This window comes from Manis pentadactyla, chromosome 12 (genome assembly GCF_030020395.1).
Source record: "Manis pentadactyla isolate mManPen7 chromosome 12, mManPen7.hap1, whole genome shotgun sequence".
Lineage (NCBI taxonomy): Eukaryota > Metazoa > Chordata > Mammalia > Pholidota > Manidae > Manis > Manis pentadactyla.
This window is the reverse complement of record NC_080030.1, coordinates 12,578,840-12,601,621: the sequence shown is the minus strand read 5'-3', so window position 1 is coordinate 12,601,621 and position 22,782 is coordinate 12,578,840. Positions and strand designations below refer to the sequence as shown.

Genomic DNA, 22,782 nt, shown 5'->3' with positions numbered 1-22,782 from the left:
TAACTCATGTGTCCCCATTACGGAGTGGCTGCTATCTTACAGAGAAACAAAAGGTTTTTCCTACAGAATTACCTAGAGGACTAGTCATAGACAATGACATATTGTCTCTTACCAGAGACAGAGTCAGGAAATGAGACCTCCTGCCAAACCTACACCCTTGACCCTTTACCTTTTTCCCATTCTTGAGAACCTTAAAAGACAGCATCCCGGCCTTTGGGTGCACCTCCCCCTCTCTGAGGGTGTCTGAATTCCCCTTTCTTGGAGTGCATATCTTTAAAAGAATTCTTACTGCTCAACTTATCCCAGTGGTGTCTGTCACTTTGCTATTTCATTCCATTTTCCAGACTTGAAGCATAAGTCTTCACTCTTTCCTACTCCAGATAAGCAAGTAAACCTGCCTTTATCTACCTTGACGCTAGCCCGTTCCTCCCTTTGAGTGCATTCAAATAAAACTTTCCTTCTGCTTCACGACTGTGTCTTTGCCTTTCAGTTCTTTGTTGTGGTGGGGACAAGAACCGAGGAGGACAGACTGATCACCCCCAACAGGCACACTTTGCATAGAGCACCCCACACGGAGTAGGTGTACTTTATGAGGAGTGCTGGCACACAGCAGCCCAAGGAGGAGTTGCCAGCCCATTCCCTTTACTCGATTTTCTTTTGTGGGGGCAGGCGGCTCCTGATCTGTCCCACTGGTGCCAGGCAGTCCAATCTGGAGAGATGTCCCAGGGCACTTGGTAAGACCTCAACCCGGGAGGGGGCTCTTGACTCCAACTGAGAAAGAAGTCAGGAACAGGTTGGACAGGTATGGGTAAGGAAGGAATTCACTGAAGCGAGAGTAGTAACATATGGCAGCTGCCCTCCAGGCGGTTGAGATAATGGAGGTACAGAGGGAAGGAGGGAAAGGTCATTAAACTCCTACTCAGCCTAGGGCCCATTCTCTTACAAACTCCTGAAGCCAGGGTCACCTGGTGTCTTGTGTTTGCTTGGATCTGCACGGTGTGGTGAGTACCTCCTACCATCCCAGGATTTGGGGGAGCTGTGGAGCACAGGATGGAGTGAGATTGTATTCTGAGAATTTCCCAAAGAACGGAGATTTTCAGGCAGGCTGCTAAGAGTGGATTGCACAGCTCCAGTTCCGCCTGGGTTACCGAGGTGATGGGAGCTTGCAGGCCCAAATCAGAGCTCTCATCGGCCCCTCCTTACTTATCAGGAGTTAAGCAGAGACAGAATGAAGGTTTGGAAATAGAATGAAATAGCAAAGAGTCAACAGAGACATTTACCACTGGAAAAGCACACAGATAAGATGCAATAAGTTGAACAGTGAGAAGGCTTTATTTGAAAGTATGCACTTAAAGGGGAGTGCAGACAACCTCAGAGAGGAGGTACACTGAAAGGCTGGGGGTTTTGTCTTTTAAGGCTTTCCAGAATGGGGTAAAGGGCAATGGGGCAGTGGAGGGGCTGTAGGCTTGACATGCAGTCTCATGATGTCTGTGTCTAGGGAAGAACACTATGTCTTCATCCACAGTCAGTCCTCCAGATAATTCTGTAAGATAAATTTAACACGAGGAACTTATTGACCTGGTTCCTCTCCAAGTTAGTGGTTACCCTCAAGCTGTGGGGACATACCGTTTAGGACTACTTGCCCTGCCCTAAGATAGGCTGTTGGCTGATTACTAAAGAATACGTTAGGAATCTTACTTCCCAACTCTCTGCTTTTAAAGTGGAGTCCCTCCTGTTCTTACCCTACTGTTTTTATCTTGGCATTTTTCATCACAGGCAGGGAAAGTTAATCATGATGCTTGTTCCATGTCCCAGCCCAACTTCACCACCTTCCTGTGGAATCTCCCTCTATCTGCTCTAACGCCCTCATCTGACCATTTCCCAGCTGGGAAGACTGAGCCCAGAGACGGCCAGCATAGCCCATGTCAGAGTGGAATGTGGCAGAACTCCCCTCCAGGTCTCCCAGTTCCACTCTCCCCTGTCTGGACCCCCTAGGAGGGCTCACCTTCCTCCCAACACCTCCAGGTGCCCCCTTCACCTGGGCCCTTGTCCCCGGGGGGTGAATCTTAGGCGGGTCATCCCCCCCGCCAGTCTGGTTGCTGTGTATCTGCTCTCAGCCTCCAGGTGTCAACTCAGGGCCTGGGCTGCTGGGAGGTATGGGGTAAATCACAGAATTTCCCGAACCTCCCAGGCCTTAGTCTGTTTACATATCAATAGTTGTTTACTGCTTCCTGCAGCCTCCTGCAGCCTCCAGGGCAAGGAGTGGAGAGAGGACAGCTGTTCTCTCCTCCCCTCCGTTTCTGGTGCATAACTGGTCTGGCACCTGCCAGTCGCCAGGGACCGCCTGTGGGTTCCTTCCCATAAGCAGCGGGCGGGACGTGAGTGTGCACCGTGGCTGCAGGGACACAGGGCACCAAGCAGGTTTGCTAGTGGGGACCGAGGAGAAAGGCAGAGAGCAAGCCGGGGCCAGAGGAGACAGATGGTGCCCAGCCTGACTAGCAACGGTAAAGGCATAAAAGCTTTTCTCCTAACCTACTCTTTCCCTTGACTTATTTCGGTTTCACTGGTTCCATAGGTTTCTTACCCTGAGCTGGGAACACCCTTTGCCCCGGAGCTACCGAAGGCAAGACTGGAACTGCTGCCAGGCTGTGCAGACCAGAGGCTCCGAGCCTCCTGATCCCACCCTGAGAAAAGGTGCATGACACCCTCCTGGTCCAGGTGAGATGGAGTCCAGGAGTCTGGGGACAAGGCCAGTCCCTGCTCTGTGCACATGTCTCTTGAAACTTCATGCTTTTGCCTGCCTCACTTTGGCTGTAAGCCTGAGGGCCAGTCAGGTGTCAGGGCAAAGACTTCCCAGGAGGAGGGGAACAGGCTGCTCCTGACAGACGGTGCCAGGAAGGGGGCCGGGGGCAGCGGGTCCTGTCCCTGGAGGGAATGGATGGTGTCCAAGGTAGGGTGGCTCCAGGGAGTAGCCAGCCCTCCCAGGGGGTCATCTCTCTGTCGCTCTCTGTCTCCTTGTCGCGCTCTCCCTCTGCCTCTACCTCTGGAATTCCCTGGAGCCCACTCCCCCTCTGAGCCCCCGTGTGCCCACCCCTGAGCCCTCCCTGCCCCATCGCCCACCCTCACCCACCCTGCCCCTCAGACCCTTGGTCTTCTCCCCCTACTGGGAGCTGCCCTGTCTCTCCTCCCAGCTCTCCATACCTGCCCCCTTCCTCGGCCTCAGGGGCTCACCCTCTATTCCGTGTGCCCCCCAAGATGCCACAGCTGAGCCTCTCCTGGCTGGGACTCAACACAATGGCAGCCTCCCCATGGCTGCTCCTGCTGCTGGTCGGGGCCTCCTGGCTGCTGGCCCGCCTCCTGGCCTGGGCCTGCACCTTCTATAACACCTGCAGCCGCCTACGGAGTATTCCGCAGCCCCCGATGTGGAACTGGTTTTGGGGCCACCTGGGCCTGGTGAGTGTGGATGCAGGAACGGTCTCGGCATCAGGTGGACGGGCTTCTGGGGGAGTCAGGAATGGGCTCCGGGTGGGGCTGGGGTCTGGGAGAGGAGAAGCCAGGGAGGCTGAGGGGAGCCCCTGCTTCCTCATCCATCCTCCTGCTCTGCCATCCCAGGCCATCCCTGCATCCTTGGCCCCCTGGCCCCCACCCTGCTTTGGACCCACTTCCTGCCTGCCTGCCCCACATCAGCGCACCGCTGAGGGGCTCCCGAGGGGCTGAATGGAGGCAGATCGCCTGGGGTTCCCGGTCTCCTGGCTGGCCTTGGCCTTCTCAGGGGCGCTGTCCAGGGGCTGCTCCCAGCCTGGCCCGATTCCTTTTGTCTGCTCACTCTGGGCTGCAGCTATTGAGCCCCATGCCCATCCCCAGGGGCACCGCTCCCCACACGCTCCGATGCCAGGACACCTTCCTCTTCTCTGACTCTTACCCCATAAATTGTCCCATTTGGGCCATTGCCCACCTAGATCAAGTTGGCCACTCACTTCCCTTTGCAGACAGGTTTTACTTCTCACTGCGCTCCACACCTTGACTTTTAATTTGAACCTGCTCATGCTTAATTAAACAGTTAATTGTTGAATATCTTACTATCTGTCTCTCCAACAAGAGAGAAGTTCTGGGAAGTGGACACTACAGTGCCCAGTCCAGGGGCTGGCATATAGGGGGCATTAAACTGAAAGTTTGGTGACCTAGGTGGTGAACTTGCCTTCCCCTCCCCCGGTCACGGCTGAAAGGATGCTGGTCCAGCTGCTCCCCTCCCCCAGGCCCCCTGAGGAGGGAGCACAGCTTTCCTTTTCTGCCCAGTCTGGGGAAGGACTTTCTGTGATTTTACTGCTCATTATGGCAAAGGTCAGACCAGGGACATTCCTGAGCTCACTGTGAGGGTCGCCTGAGATTCTGGGTCTTGGAATGTTCCCAGTGAGCTCCGGGGTCAGCGGGAATGTTCTAGTACTGCAGGTCTGCCTCCTTCTCTGAGGTCTTGTCCGTTGGGGCTGGTCTTGGTCACTCTCCCCTCCTTCACCCCCTTTGCTGTGTGACCTCCACCAAGTCACTCTCCCTCTCTGGATCAACCTCACTGAGTGCCTGGAATCTTCAAGTCAGGGTCTTTGGTGAACAGGGAAGGGGTCCCAAAGGAGAAAGTGACTTATCAACGTTGTGACGTCTGCATGGAGCACCTGGGGGTAGTTGTCAGGCTCCCATGGGACATGTCTGGAGACTGGAGAGGCCACCTCACCAGCAGGCCACCTGCTGTCCTTCACCTTTGGGGCACATGGCCTCAGATTCTTCACTATAAATGGCATGTCTGACGGGCAAGTCCATAGGCTCAGGAGAGATGATAGATGGATATTTGACGGATAGTTGGACAGATGATGGGCAGGGCACGCTCTGCCAGAGGCGGGCCTGTGGAAGGGGCCCATAGGTGGGGGCTGCCCTCCTGATTGGCAGGCAGAGCTCACGGCTCCCCTGGGGCCCGCAGGGGAGGGACTGCTGGGCTCAGGTCTGCACACCCTCCACTGTGTGAAGAACCAGAGGCCACGTGCACCCGTCAGGACATGAAAGGATGTGGGAGCCAACCCCAGGGACGAGTCCCGAGGCCACCCTGCTGCCCACAGCCTCCCTACGGGCATCTGCCCCTGTGGCCGGAACCACCCTCAGGAGGAGAACAATCTGACTTCCCCAGCCCAGGTCGGCCTCTGGGTGCAGAGAGCTCACCTCCTCCCTGTGTCCCGGGAGGCACCCTGGGCCGTGGAGAGACCTCCCGGGCCCTGCCTCCCTGAAGGGAAGGCGCAGGGGAAGCAGAGATTCCTCCCTCTGTGCAGACTCTGGCCACACTGTCCCCAGGGCTGCAGTGGGACCTGCCGAGGCACTGCCAAGGGAGGTCACAGCTCCAACTTTGCTTGCAGGTTCCGTCTGATGAACAAGGCTTGAGGTTCATTGTTGAGCAGGTGGCCACCTACTCCGAGGGGTTTAAGATCTGGCTGGGGCCCACCATCCCCCTTGTGGTCTTCTGCCATCCCAACATGATCCGGACTATCAGCAATGCCTCAGGTACCAACGCAGAGCTTGTGGGGTGGGCCTCTGGGACATCCCAGGGCATCCAGCCCCTCCACACCCCAGCCTCCGTGCCGCCCCTGCGGGACCCGGGCCCCTCCTTCCCTCTTCTCTCCATCTTCTTCTTTCCTTCATGTAGTCACCAGCCCTCATCTCACCATTTCCTCCTTCCTCTGCCATCTGCCCCTGGCCCTGGTGTCCTGGGCACCACGGACACCCAACAGGCCTCCATCTGAGGCCCTGTCCTTGATTGAGGTGGGTCTGGGCACAGAGATACTTGGCCTGGTGTCCTCAGGAATTGGCTAGAGGAAGATGGGTTCTGGCAGCCCAGGGGAAAAGCAAGGTCCCTGCTGGGCAGGCTGGAAGGCTTCCTGGAGGAGGAGTTGCTGGAACTGAGTCTGGAGTGATCAGCAGATTTTAAAGCACAGGTTGAAGTGATGCAACGGGCATTGATAGCATCTGGCCCCCACGCTCAGAGCAATGAGGGCTGCAGCTGGTGGAGTGTCCGGGCTGCTATTTCTGTGACATCCACCTCTGGTGGGTGGATCCTTCTAGCCAATGCTATGGCTCGACTACTACAACTACATTGTCCTACTCTTCCAGGCACCTCCCAGAAGAGACCCCACACTAGCCTGGTTCCCTTCCCTTGTCCTTTGCCTCGACAGACCAGGCAGAATAGTGGAATGGACAGCATCTGATGGAGACCTTGGCCCTGAAACCAAAATGCTGGGTGACTCTAGTAAAGGCCTCCACTGTCCCTGGTTCCTGAGGTCTCTTATGGTTTTCAGTGGTGGCGACTCAATCCTGTATTGTCTAAGCAGATAAAAATCTACTGACTGTAATGTCCAAGATTTGTCTTCAGGCACAGCTGGATCCAGGTCTCAAACAATGTCCTCAGGAAGCTGTCATCATTTTGGGTCGTGTTTTTCTTTGTGATGGCTGCGCTCATGCTGGCAAAGATAAGTCCCAGGAACTCAACCACATGGAAAAATTCCCAGCAGTCCAGGCAAAGTCTGAAGATTCACTTCTATTTGTTTGCCCAATTCTCACCCAATCACTGTTCACTGTGACTCTGGCTGCCCCTTCGTGAGGAGTGTAGGGTTCTTAGAGCTGCTGTTCTGGGACCCAGAGCAGTCCAGGGGCTGAGAACGCAAGCCCTGGATCCAGAGAGCCCTGGGCTCGTGTCTCAGGGATGCCACTTACTGTCCAGGAGGCTGTGGACAAGTGACGTCATTGCTCAGAGCCTTGGTTTCCTTATCTAGATGAATGGGTTCAGAGGAGAAAGAAGGTGACCCGGTGTTTGGGATCCAAATGGGGAAACACCCTTTCCGTCCCTGTCAGCAAGGGACCCCTATGTGTCATGTCAAGGATCTGGGGAGGGATTCCAGGGGAGGCTGAGCTGCTGCAGGGGAGTCACAGGGCTCAGGTCTGTGTGTCGGCCCTGCAGGTCCTCCTCTCTGGTCGCCTAGAAGGGTCTGAATTGGCTTCCCTTTGTTCCTCTCCAGATTCGGAGCTCAGAGGAAGGTCTCCTGTACACACAGGGCCTGTCGAGCACTTATGGGGATTTGTGTTGCTGGTGGGTGGGGCCCTGGTATGCGGTCATCCGCATCGTCCACCCGGCCTGCATCAAGCCTGTGCTGTTTGCCCCAGGTAGACACCCCACGGGGTAGAACTTGCCTGCTGCTGAGGTCTCTGTGCTGCCTCCAGATGGGTGGGTGAGCTGAGGGTACAGGAGGGGCTGTGGCAGAGATGCTGGGCCTCTGTCTCCCCTGGACCCCCATCTGCCCGACCTCTGGTCACGTCTGCTCACACTTGGGGCCGTTTGTATGACGTGTGCTGCATGACCATGTCTGCTCACATTTATGTTTCCACCTGTGTCCTGGTTACGTTGGTATAAGTTATACCGGGTACACCTGGCATATGCTTACACGTGGGATCCAGCAGAGATGCGTCAGGCATGTCTGAGGCCCAGCTGTGGCCACAATAATGTCTTAGAGGCATGTTGGTGTCTGTCTGGCTTTTGTCTGAGATGCCATTTAAGTCACATCTGGGCCACGTTTGGGGTCTGTCAGAGGTGTGGGACCCAGGGTCCCTCTGGCAAATGCCTGAGACCTTATGTGAGTCTTGTGTAAGGCAGGTCTTAGGGTACGGCTGGGTCGCATCTGGTCAACGTCTGTGACATTAATGCGATTGTGTTTAAGTCCTGTCTGGAGCCCGTCTGTGGGGCATGCCACAGTCACGTCACATCATCTTAGGGTCCATGACTGAGCTTATTGCACCATGTCAGGGTGAGTCGTGCATGTTGTGTCATGTCAGGACATGTTAACCTATGTTGCGGCTTTGTCAGATGTCCCAGGATGTTAGAGAGGGCTGGGGCAGACACAGTGTCCGAGGCCCCCATTAAGGTGTTTGTTGAGTGCTGGGCTGAGCTCGGGGGTTTAGGACGTGTTGGACCACGTAGGGGCCGTGTCAGGTGGCGCAGGTTGTGCTGTGCAGCGCGAGGGTGTGTCCGAGCCTGGAGGGTGTGTCTGCGGGCTCTGCCTTTGCTCTGCTCTGTGCTGAAGCCCTGTCTGCACCCCGCTCGCCTCCCCCTCCTTCCTGTTTCCTCTGCTCTTGGCCCCATTCCTGCTGTGCTGGGCATAGAGGGGCGGGATGCTGACCCCTGGCTGGGCGCCTCCAGACCTGCCATAGACCCTCCCATCCCCCTCCATGGCCCCCGATGGTTTATCTCTCATGTCAGCCACCATCGCACCCAAGGAAGGCTTCTACAATTTTATGAGGCCCTGGCTGGGTGAGTACTGTGGGTGAGGATCCTTGGGGGCAGCTTGGGGCCCTAGGGAAGGCGCTGCCCTTGCCCACTCCCCCGGCTACCTCTACAGGGGACGGGCTGCTGCTGAGTGGTGGGAACAAGTGGAGCAGACACCGCCGCCTGCTGACACCCGCCTTCCACTTCAACATCCTGAAGCCTTACATTAAGATTTTTAATGACAGTGTGAATGTCATGCACGTAAGTCTTTTGGACTGAGTCTCCGCTGGCGCTTTGGAGGAATGGGGGCTCCGAGACGTCTTCTGTGGAGTGATGGCTCTTCTGGGTGGTCGTGGGGCCACTGGCATTTCTTTCTGAGCTTCGGTTTCCTCAGCTGTAAAATGCGAATAACGGTCCCTGCTTTGCAGGGTGGTCTTGATGACCTCGTGGAGTCACGTCCGTGGCACACAGTAGGTGCTCAGATGGTGTTAGTTTCCATATTTCTCTCACAGAATCCTTGGACACAGTTGATGGTAATAATGAATATTGCAGAGTAGTTATTGCTGAGTAACAAACAGAGCTCTGAGAAGTCACCCAGGGAAAGGACATCTGGGGCTTGCAGGTTTTGGCTTACCAAGTATGGAGGAGGAGGGTCTGGTAGAAGGATTTTCCTAATCAGTTTATAACAATGAAGAGGATGAAAGCTGACATTTTTTTAAACACTAACTATATGCCAGAAACTATGTGCCAGTTCCATGACACATGGAGTCTAAGTTGATTTTCACAACCTTATGAGGTGGGGATTATTTTATCTCCATTACAAATGATGAAATTGAGCCTCACAGAGATTAGGGAGCTGGCCCAAGTTCTCACAGCTGCAAGTGAGCTAGTAATTCCGGGATGGGCTTCTAATCTGGTTTGTCCAGCACCAAAGCAGATCTTCGTAATTGTTACTGAACATTTGACAGGTGGACCCCAGAGGAGAGCAGTGAGTTGCCCGGGACACTCAGAGTGTAGGAGGTAGAGCCAGGACTTGAACCCAGGTCTCCTGACTCGGAACCAGGGGGTCTTCCTGACCTAAGAGGAATGGCTTCGATCCCACCGAAGGCCGGTCCCCCCTGGCGATGGGTGCCTGGGGCCAGGAGGCTAGGTGTGGGGCAGTCCCTCTTGGCGGTCGGGGTGCGGGGTAGCTCCGGAGAGGCAGCTCTCAGCCACAGCTCTGCCCCTTCCTCCGTCCAGGCCAAGTGGAACCGCCTCATCCATGAGGGCAGCTCCCGTCTGGACATGTTTGAGCACATCAGCCTCATGACCCTGGACAGTCTGCAGAAATGCGTCTTCAGTTTTGACAGCAATTGCCAGGAGTGAGTGCTTGCCGGGGTCTGGGCACATGAGCCATGGACCCAAGGCAGTAGGTGGGGAGAGAAGACTGACGGGCAATTGGGAGGGATGCCCTGGAGGAGGGGGACCAGGGCTGGACAGTGAAGGCTGAGGAGAGGACAGGGAAGGTGTGGTCTTTTTGATAAAGGCCAGGAGGCTAGGATGAGCACAGCACGTGCAACAGTGAGGAGAGCCTTGGAAGAGAGGTTGGAGGGTGAGGCAGGGGTGGATCTTCAGAATATTCAAAAGCCGTGCAAAGGGGCGGGAACTGTGACCTGAGGTTTCCAGGAAGGCATGGGGGGTGTGAGCAGGTGAGGGTCATGGTCAAAGCTGAGCTTGGACATCTGGCTCTAGGGAAGACCAGTTGTCATGTGCACAGTGAGTGGTACTGAAGTTCGATCCCCAGAGACTAAGGGAGGGGAAAATTGGTAACAATGGACCCAGTGACCAATTGGGAGAGGATGAACTTGTGCATACGGACAATTTTGCGAAGAAGAGGGGCAAATACTGGGGAGGAGAGAGAGGAGAGGCGCATGATGCCTCAGCTGTGCTCTGGAGCCTGGGGCAGGGAAGCAGCTCACACAGATGGGATGCAGGGAGAGAAGAAGGTCGGGGCGTCCTGTCCCTGGGTCATCCGCACCACGTACGTGCGAGGGCCAGCTGTGCCTGGATGCTCGGTTTTCTGGTGGGGGGCAGCTGCCATCTTCTGGTGGGACATGCTCTTCAGTCTTCAGAGGAGCTAAGCCGTCGCCTCCCCTCATGCCCTCATCCTGCAGGAAGCCTAGTGAATATATTGCCGCCATTGTGGAGCTCAGCGCCCTTGTGTCAAAACGAAACAAACAGATTCTCCTGCACACGGACTTCCTGTACTACCTCACCCCTGACGGACAGCGCTTCCGCAGGGCCTGCCGCCTGGTGCACAACTTCACAGACGCCGTCATCCAGGAGCGGCGCCGCACCCTCCCCAGTGAGGGCGTTGATGAGTTCCTCCAGGCCAAGGCTAAGGCCAAGACATTGGACTTCATTGATGTGCTCCTGCTCTCCAAGGTGGGCTTCTCTGGGACCTGAATTCAAGAGGTCAATGGGCCTTGATCTCAAATGCCAAACTGAAGAAACCGAAGTTGATCAGAGGGCACTGGGGAGCCACAGAAGGTGCTTGAGGAAGGGAGAGGTTTGGGCCAGGGATACACTTAGAGTTGAGTGTGTGGAATGCAGCATGCAGGAGGTTGCTAAGTCTGAAACTGAAGGGGCTGAGATTTTATTCTACCTCCAAGCTAATTAGTCTCCTATGTGTTATAAATGCAGACCAATGTGCCAGAACCCTGCACCAGAGCAGCCAATTTATTATTCACACTGTGACGGTGGCCAGAGTAGGGTCATGGCTCTGGCTCCCATTCCTCTGAGACTGCATGATGCTCTTACCTGTACATGCAGCCATGCTTGCGTCACAGGAGAGGGAGCTCTGTTATGAATCTTGGGACTCATGTAGGACAGCTGACACTTCTGTTCCTTCTACCCTATGAGAGCGCATGGGAGGTCTATCTGCAGTATAAAATAATCCTGTTCAGAGAGAGGGCAATGTCTGTATGCTGTGTAGGTTTATTCCAGGGGAGATACGGAATCTGGATTTACCATCCTGGAATGTGAGCAAGTGGCTCAGGAGCGCTGCTCAATCTCTAACTTCCCAGGCAAACTGCCGTTCAACCACCTCGCAACCCGGGTTGCCAATGACTTTTTCCCAGAAAGCTCTCTTTGTGTAGAAGCAGGAAAATGTTCATAGATCATCGATTCCTCCCACCAGGGACAAAACAGGAGGCAAGGAGCCAAGGAGCTCACCTTTTGGGGGGCCTCGTGATAGTGACCAATGGGGGTCTAGGAGTACAGGGTGGGCCTCGGCTTCTGGATGGAGGACAGAGCTTCAGACATTGTCTCAGGAGCCCTCAGATCTGTGATTTAGTTTGGGCTGAGGTGCTGTGTTTTCTGTCCAGGATGAAGATGGGAAGGAATTGTCAGACCAGGACATCCGAGCTGAAGCTGACACCTTTATGTTTGCAGGTGAGGGTCCCAGTGTGGGACTACAGAGGGGGCAGGGGTGTCTCCATCCCAGGGACTTGGCAGTGCGCCCTGGCCCACCCCACCCTCTCCATCATCCCCATGTTCCCTGAGGGCCTTAATGTGAGGACGCTGTCCACCTTCTGGTGCTGAAGCAGCCCAGAGGCCCAAGCCTGTCTGCCTGCCTCTCAGGCCATGACACCACGGCCAGCGGCCTCTCCTGGGTCCTGTACAACCTTGCAAAGCACCCCGAGTACCAGGAGTGCTGCCGCCAGGAGGTGCAAGAGCTCCTGAGGGACCGTGAGCCTAAAGAGGTGGCATGGTGAGTGCAGGCGGCCACTGGCCTGTTCCTGAACCCGTTGGTGGCTCTGCTGCCCAGCTGGGGAAGGGGCAAGATCTTTTTGTGGATTCCTCATATTGCTCAGTGGGAATATGAGCAGAGCCCAGAGGCAGGGTCTGGTACTCAACCTGGCTGTTGTGTAAATGTTTGTTGGCTTTGTGGACAGTAGGACCTGGGCTGCTGAGAGAATTGATGACAGTGCTTTAGAGCGTTTGATGCCACTTAGCACATAGGCAGTTAGCACACCTCCCCTCCACTCCGTGGCTTTTATCCCTGAAATCTCATTTCTCTTTAAACATCTTCATTCTCTGAATGTTTGCTGGTGTCCTGCCTCCTAATTCCTTCCATTTTGTTCAGTTCAAAATTCAGAGGGGACTCCTGGGGATTAAAGTCAATCAAGTCGTGTCCAGGAACACTTGTATTGTCATCTGTCCAGTCCCCTGTTCAGCAAACTCTGCCGCACTGCCTTCCCATCCCCAATTCTATACCCAATTTTGTATCCTGCAAGTTTGCTGAATGTGGTTATTGGTTCTAATTGTTTTTGGTGGAGTCTTTTGGGTTTTCTATTTATAATATCATGTCATTTGCCAATAGTGACAGTTTAACTTCTTCCTTTCCAATTTGGGTGCCTTTTATTTCTTTGCATTGTCTGATTGCCGTGGATAGGACCTCCAGTTTGTTGAATAAAAGTGAGAGTCTATTTCCTTCCCTTGTTCCTGATTTTAGAGGAAAAGCTTTCAGCGTTTTGTTGTTAAGTAGGATGTTGGCTCTGGGTTTGTCATATATGTCCTTTACTATTTTGAGGTATGTAACCTCTACGCCCATTTTGTTGAGAGTTTTTATCATGAATGGATGTTGAATTTTGTCAAATGCTTTTTCAGCATCTTTTGAGATGATCATATGATTTTTGTCCTTTTTGTTGATGTAGTGTATGATATTGATTGATATTCAAATATTATACCATCCTTGTATCCCTGGAATAAATCCCACATGGTCATGATGGATGATCTTTGAATTTGGTTTGCTAATATTTAGTTGAGTATTTTTGCATCTATGTTCACCAGGAATATCGGTGTGTAATTTTCTTTTTTTGGTGTGTCTTTGTCTGGTTTTGGTACTAAAGTGATGCTGGCCTCATAGAATGAGTTTGGAAATAGTCCCTCCTCGTGCTTTTTGGAATACTTTAAGGAAAATGGGCATTAGCTCTTCTTTAAATGTTTGATAAGATTCAGCTGTGAATCCATTTTGGCCAGTGGTTTTTTCTTTGGTAGTTTTTTGATTACTGATTTGATTTTGTTGCTGGCAATTGGTCTGTTCAGATTTTCTTGTTTCTTCCTAGGTCAGTCTTGGAAGGTTGTATTTTTGTAGAAAGTTGTCCAGTCCTAGATTGTCCAATTTGTTGGCACATAATTTTTATAGCTAATAATTCTTTGTATTTCTGTGGTGTCCATTGTGATTTTTCCTTTCTCATTTCTGATTCTTTTTATGTGTGTAGATTTTCTTTTTTCTTGATAAGTCTGGCTAGGGATTTATCTATTTCATTTATTTTCTCAAAGAACCAGCTCCTAGTTTCATTGATTCTATTGTTTTATTCTTCTCAATTTTATTTATTTCTGCTCTGATCTTTATTATGTCCCTCCTTCTACTGACTTTGGGCCTCATTTGTTCTTTTTCTAGTTTCATTAATTGTTTAGACTGTTGATTTGGGATTATTCTTCTTTCTTGAGGTAGGCCTGTGTTGCAATATACTTTCCTCTTAGAACTACCTTTACTGCATCTCACAGGTTTTTGGGCTGTTGAGTTGTTGTTTTCATTTGTCTCCATATATTGCTCAATCTCTGTTTTGATTTGGTCATTGATCCATTGATTATTTAGGAGCATGTTGTTAAGCAACCATATGTTTGTAGGCTTGTTTTCTTTGTGTAATTTATTTCTTGTTTCATACCTTTCTGGTCTCAGAAGCTGCTTGACACAATTGCAATGTTTTTGAATTTAATGAGGCTCTTCTTGTGGCCTTGTATGTGATTAATTTTGGAAAACGTTCCATGTACACTTGAAAAAAATGTGTATCCTGCTGCTTTTGGGTGGAGTGTTCTATAGATGTCTTCTAGATCCATCTGTTCTAATGTATTGTTCAGTGCCTCTGTCTCCTTACTCATTTTCTGTCTGGTTGACCTGTCTTTTGGTGTGAGTGGCGTGTTGAAGTCTCCTAAAATGAATGCATTCAATTCTATTTCCCCCTTTAATTCTGTTAGTATTTGTTTCACCTATTTTGGCATTCCTATTTTGGGTGCATAGATATTTATAATGGTTATATCCTCTTGTTGGGCTGAGTCCTTTAACATAATGTAATGTCCTTCTTTGTTTCTTGTTATTTTCTTTGTTTTAAAATCTATTTTTTCTGACATAAGTACTTCCACTCCTGCTTTTTTCTCCCTATTATTTGCGTGAAATATCTTTTTCCATCCTTTCAATTTTAGTCTGTGTGTCGAGTTTGAAGTGAGTCTCTTGTAAGCAGCATATATGGCATGGTCTTGTTTTTTTTAATCCATTCTGCAACTCTCTGTCTTTTGATTGGTGCATTCAGTCCATTTACATTTAAGGTGATTATTGATAGTTATGTACTTATTGCCATTTTATTGTTTTCTTTTTGTTTTTATAGCTTCTCTCTGTACCTTTCTTCCACTCTTATACTCTTGTTATTTGTTGGGTTTTTTTAGTGCCGTGGTTGGATTTCGCATTTGTAATTTTTGTTTATTATAGGCATTATGTTTGTGGGTACCAAAGGTTCAATTGTAGCTCCCTGACTATATTACAGTCTATATTAAGTTGCTGATCACTCTATTTCAAGCACAATCTAAAAGTACTTTTTTTTTCTTCATCCTTCACACTTTAATATTAGATGTCATAATTTCCCCTTTGTGTGTATACCTTGACTGATTTTGTGTATAGTTGGTTTTACTACTTTTGTTTTGTTTTAATTTTGTAGTTGCTTGGTAAGTAAATGGTCTAATACCTTTACTGTGGATTGATTTTCATGGGTGAAAACTATTCAGCCTTAGGAACATTTCCATCTGCAGCAGTTCCTTCAACATATCCTGTAGATTCCTTGAGCCTTCATTTATCTGGGAATTGTTTAATCACTGCTTCAAATTTGAATGATAGTTTTTCTGGGTAGAGGATTCTTGGTTGGAGGTTCTTCTGTTTCAGTATGTTAAACATGTCATGCCATACACTTACAGCCTGTAAAGTTTCTGCTGATAAATCTGCTGATGGCCTGATGGGTTGTCCCTCATAAGTAATCTTTTTTTCTCTCTGGTTGCTTTCAATACTCTTTCCTTACCTTTAATCTTTGTCATTTTAATGATTATATGTCTTGGTGTTGTCTTCCTGGGGTTCCTTTTGTTAGGGGCTCTCTGAACTTCCATGACCTATTTTCTTCCCCTAATTGGGGAAGTTTTTAACAATTATTTCCTCAAAGAGACTTTCTGTCCTTTTGTCTCTTTCTTCTCCTTCTGATACCACTATTCTGTGAATATTATTTCATTTGAATTGGTCACAGAGCTCTTATCATTCTTTCTCTAGAGATCCTTTTTTCTCTGTTCCTCAGCTTCATTGTGGTCCTGTTCTCTAACTTCCATCCCATTGATTGTCTCCTCTATTTGCAGCAATCTATTATTTGTTTCCTCCATTGTGTATTTCATTTCAGTTACTGTATTCTTCAGTTCTGAATGACTCTTTTTCAGCTCTTGTATCTCTCTGTTAAAGTCCTTCCTGAGATCCTCAATACTTTTCTGCAGACCAGTAAGCATATTTATGACTTTTACTTTGAAGCCTTTATTAAGAAGATTGGTGATCTCCATTTCATTTTTCCCTCTATCTGGTGTCTTATCCTGTCACTTTGTTTGGAACATATTCCTCTGCCTCAGCATTTTGTCAGGGTTTCTCTGTTTCTTCCTTTGTATTAGATGGATCTGCTGTGTTACCTGGTCTAGAGAGTAATGGCTTTATGAAGAAGACATCCTGTGGTGCCCAGAAGCTCAAGATTCTTTCCTCTCCAGTGCCTGGTTCTCCTTGGCTGTAGAGCTCCAGTTGCTGTTGGTGGGCTCTGGGCAGGGCTGCCTTTCTGTCTGTCTGCCAGTAGTGGTTTATCTCACTCTGCTGAGGCCACAGTTTGCCTCATCCACCCCTTCATGATCAGAGCAGTGGCTTCTGTTGGGATTGTTGTGGGCAGGTCTGCCCTTTGCTGCCCTCAGCAATGGTGGAGCTGCTGGGTTAATGGGTGGGTGGTGTGGTTGCACAGCAAGTTGCCTGGTGGAAGGGCAGGTGGACTTGTGGCAGCAGCACAATGTGTACCTGTGGGAGGGGAGCAGGGAGTGGAGGTGGCAAGTCATGCGGGTGCCCCCTTGTGGTGGTGAGGCATGGAGCACTGGGCTGGCTACCCCTGGGGACGAAGATCTTTGATCTGGCTTATGTAGGTGCTTCTCTAATTGGGCTGAGACAGGGCCAAGAAGGCTGGGAGAGCTTCCCTCTGCTCACCAGGCAGCAAAGCCCAATGCTGCAGGGAAGAGTGGGCTGGCACACCAGTGGTGCACAGGAAAGTGCCTCAGGACTAAGATGCCAAGGAGGGGGATGGAGCACCTGGGGCTCCTGGGAGTGCCTGACCTGTTGGGCCAAGGGAGGGCTGGGGCAGTATCTTCCACCTGTCCTTTTGCCTGAGGAGAGAGCTCAGTCTATCCCACACCCCTCTGCATCCCCCACAACTGCTGGCAAGTCTTTCAAACTACTGCTTTGGTGTTGTGTCTCAGTGGGACCCACAGAGCGTGCCTGTCCTCCACAAAAGGCTGAAGTCTCAGCCTCCCAGAGTGTCCCAACTGTCCCTGGTGTCCAGTCTGGCTGATCGCCAGAACCCAGTGCAATATTAGACTCATATTCCAGAAGCAGATCTCCAGGGCCAGATGTGAAGAGTTCCTGGGGGCCTATCCCCTCCCTACTCTGTCCCTCTTCCTCCCACCTGTGGGATGGGTTGGGGGAAGTTCTTTTGTCACCACTGATCACAGCTCTGCCGCTTGACCCATTACTGTAAATGCTTCTCTCCCGCAGGGGTAGGCGGTCTGTCCTGCAGTCCTCAGGTCATTTTCAGGTTCAGCTGCGTCGGCTGTGGTGGCCCCCCTGGTGTGTGTGTAGGACGGGGTGCCCACCGTGCCTTCCTACTCGGCCATCTTTTTTTTGCAACTCCTACTTATAATTTTTTAAGATGCACAAAAGGGACTCAGAAAGGGTACATAGAAATAATAACCTAGGCAAATTGTGAGGAGGGAAATGAGTGGTATTGAGTCATAGGAGTGGTTTTTATAGTTTTCCATTTGAACCAGTTAACTTTATCAGCTACTAAGAATTTAAATCACCACACAAAAAGAAGGGGATTAAAGAAAAAATTCATCCCTCTTACTGGATCTTCAATGCTTATGAAAGTTTTCCAGTGAATTCTCTTGTGTTTTCTAAGTATGAAACCACCGTTTGTCAAAAATGACATGTTTACCCAACATTTTGCATTAAATTGGTGTGTGGGAGGTCTTTAATGGAGTGATCTCTCTTTTTTTCTCCCTGGGTAATTGTTGGGGGGTTCCTTAGGGACGACCTGGCCCAGTTGCCCTTCCTGACCATGTGCATCAAGGAGAGTCTGCGCCTGCACCCCCCAGTCCCAGTCATCTCCCGCCGCTGTACCCAGGACCTTGTGCTCCCACACGGTCGAGTCATCCCCAAAGGTGCTCCCGAGGACAGGGGACTGGCGGGTGTGGGGTGGTGGGGGGAGTGGCATGGGGTGTGACTGGGAGACTCCTGGGCAGGAGAAGGGGCCTATCAGAGGAGAAACCTCTTCCTGACTCGCCCCTCCTCCCCCACAGGTGTGACCTGCCTCGTCAGCGTTTTTGCAACCCACCACAACCCATCCGTGTGGCCAGACCCCGAGGTGCTGCCTCCCCTGACTCCCTGCTCCTCCGTGTCCACACCCCTAGGGGTCCCTGGGGAGGGTACAGGGCTCTGGCCTGGCAAATCAGAAGTCACCTTCCCCATCATACACATCTTCGCCTCTCCAAAGCTGACTGTCCTGGGTGACCCCACCCAGCAGCCCTTCCTTGGCCTCCCCCCAGGTCTATGACCCCTCTCGCTTTGAGCCAGAAAACATCAAGAAGAGGTCACCTCTGGCATATATCCCCTTTTCTGCAGGGCCCAGGTGAGGCCAGCGGGCACCTTAGGTGGGGATGGGGTGGTGGGGACGGGGGTCTGGGGCTGAGATCCCAAGCATGACTGTGGGGGCGGGAAGGGGGACATGGAAAGTGGTGGCACTTGCCGGTCTCCTTCCCTGCCCTTCCCCAGGAGTTACAGGTGAGGATCTGGGGCATGAGGACTGGGCGGGGCCGAGGATGGGTCCCAGACGTGCTCAGAACCCTTTTCCCCGTCTGCTGGTCCCAGTTTGGGGCTGGAGTCTGGGTCGGATTCAGGGCCTATGCGAGCCCCCGTGGGGGTCCCAGGCATGGTAAGCCCCGTTCTCTGTCCCTGCTGGATGAGATGGGGGTCCCGGGCCAGGATCCACGTGCAGTGGGGCAGGGATGAGGTTCCGGGGCGCAGTCAGAGCCCCCACTTCCCTCCGCAGGAACTGTATCGGGCAGACGTTTGCCATGGCCGAGATGAAGGTGGCCCTGGCGCTCACGCTGCTGCGCTTCCGCGTCCTGCCTGATGACCAGGAGCCGCGCAGGAAGCCAGAGCTGGTCCTGCGCGCGGGGGGTGGACTTTGGCTGCGGGTGGAGCCGCTGAGCGGGGGCGCGCCCTGACAACCTCCCCCTCCCGCACACTCCACCGACTGGCTTGGGTGGGTCAGTCTGCTGTACACACCCCAGTTTGCAGATTCCCAGGAATAAAATTGTTGCTGTCGCCTCTTTCCTAGCCTATTCTACAGCCAGCGGTGCACTTGGACCTGTGTGCTGGTCAGGTGGTGGGCGGGCTGGTGACTCTGAGCACAAGAGCCTGACTCCCTCTGCAGCTGACCACAAGGCCGCCATGCTGATTGAGAGGTCTCCCAGAGCCCAAGCGTGGATTTTTTTCTGTGGACAGTAGAGAGCCATGGGAGGTGTTTGAGCATGAGAGCAACCAGGCTTCAGGATGTGCTTAAGAGGCACCTTTGAGGCTCAGAGTCAAAGAGGAGCTCCCTCTGTCGGAGATTGATTCTTGGGGCTGCTAGTGCCTCCCCCACGGAGGTCCCTGGCAGCCCAGAGCACTTTGCAGGGAGCGTCTGCAGCCCACGCCCTGGCAGCCTCTCCAGGACCCTGTTCCCTTCCTGCTCTTGCCAACAGCCCCACTCCCGTGTCTGCTCCTCCCTGTCAGTCCCGTTGGCCACCCCCTGCCCTGTCTTCAGCAAGCCCGTTCTCTTTCCTTCTCTGGGGCCCCTGATGCCATCCAGGCAGCCTGGCCCATAACCGATACCGGCTGAGCCCCCGCGATGTGCTGGGTGCTCCCATAAGGGTGTGAGGAGGAGGCTCATCTCCAGCGTCCTCCCCTGTGCTCATCACAGGCCCCGCGGTCCATCTCTGGTGGGGCAGGGCCAGGGCCATCTGCGGCTCTTGACGTTCAAAGCCAGACCTTGGGCTCAGGTCTCGGCTCTGCCCTGTGACTTGGGCAAGTCAATTGCCCTCTCTGTGCCTCAGTCTCCTCAGCTGTGTAACGGAGACCACAGCAGTTCCCATCTCAGGATGCCTCTAGGACTGCACGAGAAGGACTCAGAGGTGTGCTCCGCACACAGTACGGGCTCAGTATTTGTGGCCGCAATGGCTTTTTCTCTCCAAGAGCCTGGCTCCTAAGGCATGTTTCCTTGAAGACTATTATTTCCGTGATGAATCTTAAGAACTCGGAACTCCCAGGCAAGCCTTCTAAGGTTTGTGCTCATGGCATCAGCTCCTTGCACCTTGGGGGCCATGCCCAGCGGAAGCTCACAGCAGTACCCTGCTCCCCGTATTGACTTCCTTTCATAGCTGGAGGGACTGAGCCCCACCGAGCCCCTGCTGAGCCCTGGACCCTTCTCTCCAGCTCGTCTGCCCCCTCACTGCACCCAGTCGCTCTGGCCTCCCCTCTGCTCTCCTGATCCACCCGGTCCTTCTCCACTCGGGGCCTTTGCACATGCTGTTCCCTGTGTGGGGTGCTCTGTGCTCAGCTCTTCTGTGACTGACGCTCATTATTCAAGGCTCAGCTGAAACGTCACCTCCTCAGAGTTCTTCCTTCACTACTGAAGTACTACCCCACCCCAGTTCATTTCTATCCCACTATGCCCTTTACTCCCCTTACAGCTCTTATCATCATCTGAAATGATCTTGTTTACTTAATTGTGCGGACTGTTTGCTAAGGTTTAAAATATCCACAGTTTCATCTGTAAGAAGCTGCAAGGGCTTTTGAGGCTGACCTGGCCCCAGAGCATAGACAGTGGATAAATGGCCCAGTGATTCTATATGCTCTCAGTGAAAAGATTCAGTGCAAGGAGGAATTTCACACGTTCTGTGGTAGGGTGGGCCCTGCAAAACACATCACAGCAATACAACACATCACTGATTCTACTGGGGAAGAAAAAAATGGAGCCACAGTTACAAGTTTAGAACCCTTGAGTTTGGCACAGGTGAATAGACATTTTTCTGCAGGACTTCTCAGAGCATTTAAAATTCGAACATGGCTGAGCATCTTGAAAAAGGCCCCAAGTATGGACTACTTTGCAAATAAGGATGCTAACGCAAGGGGTTGAAAATTTCCCGAGTGTATATTATGCACTAGCCCCCCAATGACATGGCAATGGAGACCCAAGTCTCCAAGCCTGTAAGGGGAGCTTGGATTTGAATGTGGATCTGAGGGGAAGCTTGGTACAGAATTAGGAGTCATGCTTCCAAGGAGGCCTCTGTAGAAATTATAAGCTTACATTTAAACCATGGGAGTAATAGGAGAGGACGGAAAATTGAAGAATCTCCTTTGGGACATGTGGTGTAGGTGGGACGCACACATGCACAATCAGTAAATCAAGCCCGTGGTTGCTCCAGCTCTCTGATGAACAGAGAGAAAACAGAGCAGAGCATGCTAAAGCCCTAACCTCTCCAAGTAAGGTTTCTCTAAATCCAGCAACTGGGAAGAGCCCTGGAGACTGGCCACCAGCTCCCCGCCCCCAGTGTCTCCCGCTCCTACCCAAGCACAGCCTCCCTATCAACATCTCCCATCGGAGTGGTACTTTTGTTATAAATGATGAACATGCATGGACACCTTATTACCCAAAGTCCGCACTTCACATTAGATTCACTCTTGGTGTTGTGCAGTCTATGGATTTTGACAGACGGATAATGACATGGTTGAAAATGAGGATTGTCTGTTCAAAATGAGGATTGTCTGCATAAGGAGAGAATGAAATAAAATCACACATGAAAACTGGAAATTTCAAAGCAATAGAGATTTGAGGACAGGATCCCAAATCCCTGCATTTACTAGAACAGGACTTAATGGATTCCTGTTTTGTTTTGTGTCTAAAATTTACACTTCTGTCCCTGACAATTGAAGTAGTCTCCACCAGATGGAAAGGACCCTAGGAGCCTGTCACGCGTTCTACAGTGAAATGGGGAATCATCTCCCCACTCATACGGTGTGCCTCGCCTCTGTTTGAAGCCTCCCTTCCTCCCCGGGTGGGCCATTTACTCTTTGGGGACCTTTAATCATGAAAAAACTCTTTTTCTCATGAATGGTCCAGATTTCAGATAGTTACTGATACCGTTTCATGGTGTAACATTCTCATACACATGGGAGGCATTTAGTTCAATGCCTAGAAAACTATTTTAAAAATCACGATATGATTTCTATTTGCTTTGAGGCACTAATATAGATATGCAACACTTTGATTCATTTATTCATGTTCATTTGAATTTTCTCCTCACTATGAGACAAACACCAGGAGGGCAGGGGCTTTATCTCGCTCTCTCTGTGCTTGAATTCCCTGGAACACAAAGGGCCCAATGAGCATTGGATGAATGAATGAATGGGTAAGCTCTCTGGGCATGGGGTAAGGTGATGAAGTAGTTGGTGGGCTCAGGTCCCTGCTGAGTGATGAAACATTACCTAGCATGTATTGAGCACTTACTAAGTGCCAGCAGTTTACATGCAGCACATCACAAGGTAGCTGGTATTACTATTCATCTGTTTATTTGCAGGTGGAAGCTCACAGAGGTCAATTTACAAAGTTTACACAGCCAGGAGGTGGCAGAACCAGTATTTGAACCATAATCTCTTAGCTATGAGTCAGTGCCCTAAAGCAGGAAGCTATTCATGCTCTGACACAAGTCTCCTCTTGCCCATTAATGTGGTTTTAAGTAAGAATATGAAGAGAAATTAACAATTCACACAGGCACTCATTATATAGAGCACCCAACATCTAGTAGGCATGCTTTATATAGAGTACCTGGCTCACAGAGGGAACATTTAATACCTGGTAAACAGTGGATATGCTTCCTGTAGAGAACCCAGCACACAGTAGGTACACTTTGTGTAGATAATTTGGTACTCAGTAGGTTTGCTTTATGTAAAGTACTTTGCACGGAGTAGGCTTTCTCTGCATAGAGCACCTAACACACAGGTGTGCTTTATTTGGGAAACCTGGCACACCGTGGGCACACTTTCCACAGAGCACCCCGCGCAGAGTAGGTTTGCT

General features: G+C 51.4%; 1 protein-coding gene across 1 annotated transcript; it reads left to right on the top strand.

The window, feature by feature from the left end:
* Positions 1-2,401: 2,401 nt before the first annotated feature.
* LOC118917579 (cytochrome P450 4F2-like) lies at positions 2,402-18,998 on the top strand. The gene is made up of 14 exons (XM_036895553.2): positions 2,402-2,504; positions 2,576-2,718; positions 3,256-3,453; positions 5,397-5,541; positions 8,285-8,335; positions 8,424-8,551; positions 9,530-9,651; positions 10,444-10,714; positions 11,656-11,722; positions 11,912-12,041; positions 17,694-17,827; positions 17,966-18,030; positions 18,212-18,294; positions 18,715-18,998. Exons 3-14 carry the CDS (start codon positions 3,256-3,258, stop codon positions 18,890-18,892), a joined length of 1,572 nt encoding a protein of 523 aa, XP_036751448.2. The 5' UTR covers positions 2,402-2,504; positions 2,576-2,718; the 3' UTR covers positions 18,893-18,998.
* Positions 18,999-22,782: the final 3,784 nt, after the last annotated feature.

Excerpts from the sequence above, each read along its gene's own strand:
- LOC118917579 (XM_036895553.2), top strand. The coding sequence starts at position 3,256 with ATGCCACAGCTGAGCCTCTCCTGGCTGGGACTCAACACAATGGCAGCC. Across the intron at positions 11,723-11,911 it reads TGACACCTTTATGTTTGCAG|GCCATGACACCACGGCCAGC; the intron begins GTGAGGGTCCCA and ends CCTGCCTCTCAG. Across the intron at positions 12,042-17,693 it reads GAGCCTAAAGAGGTGGCATG|GGACGACCTGGCCCAGTTGC; the intron begins GTGAGTGCAGGC and ends GGGGTTCCTTAG.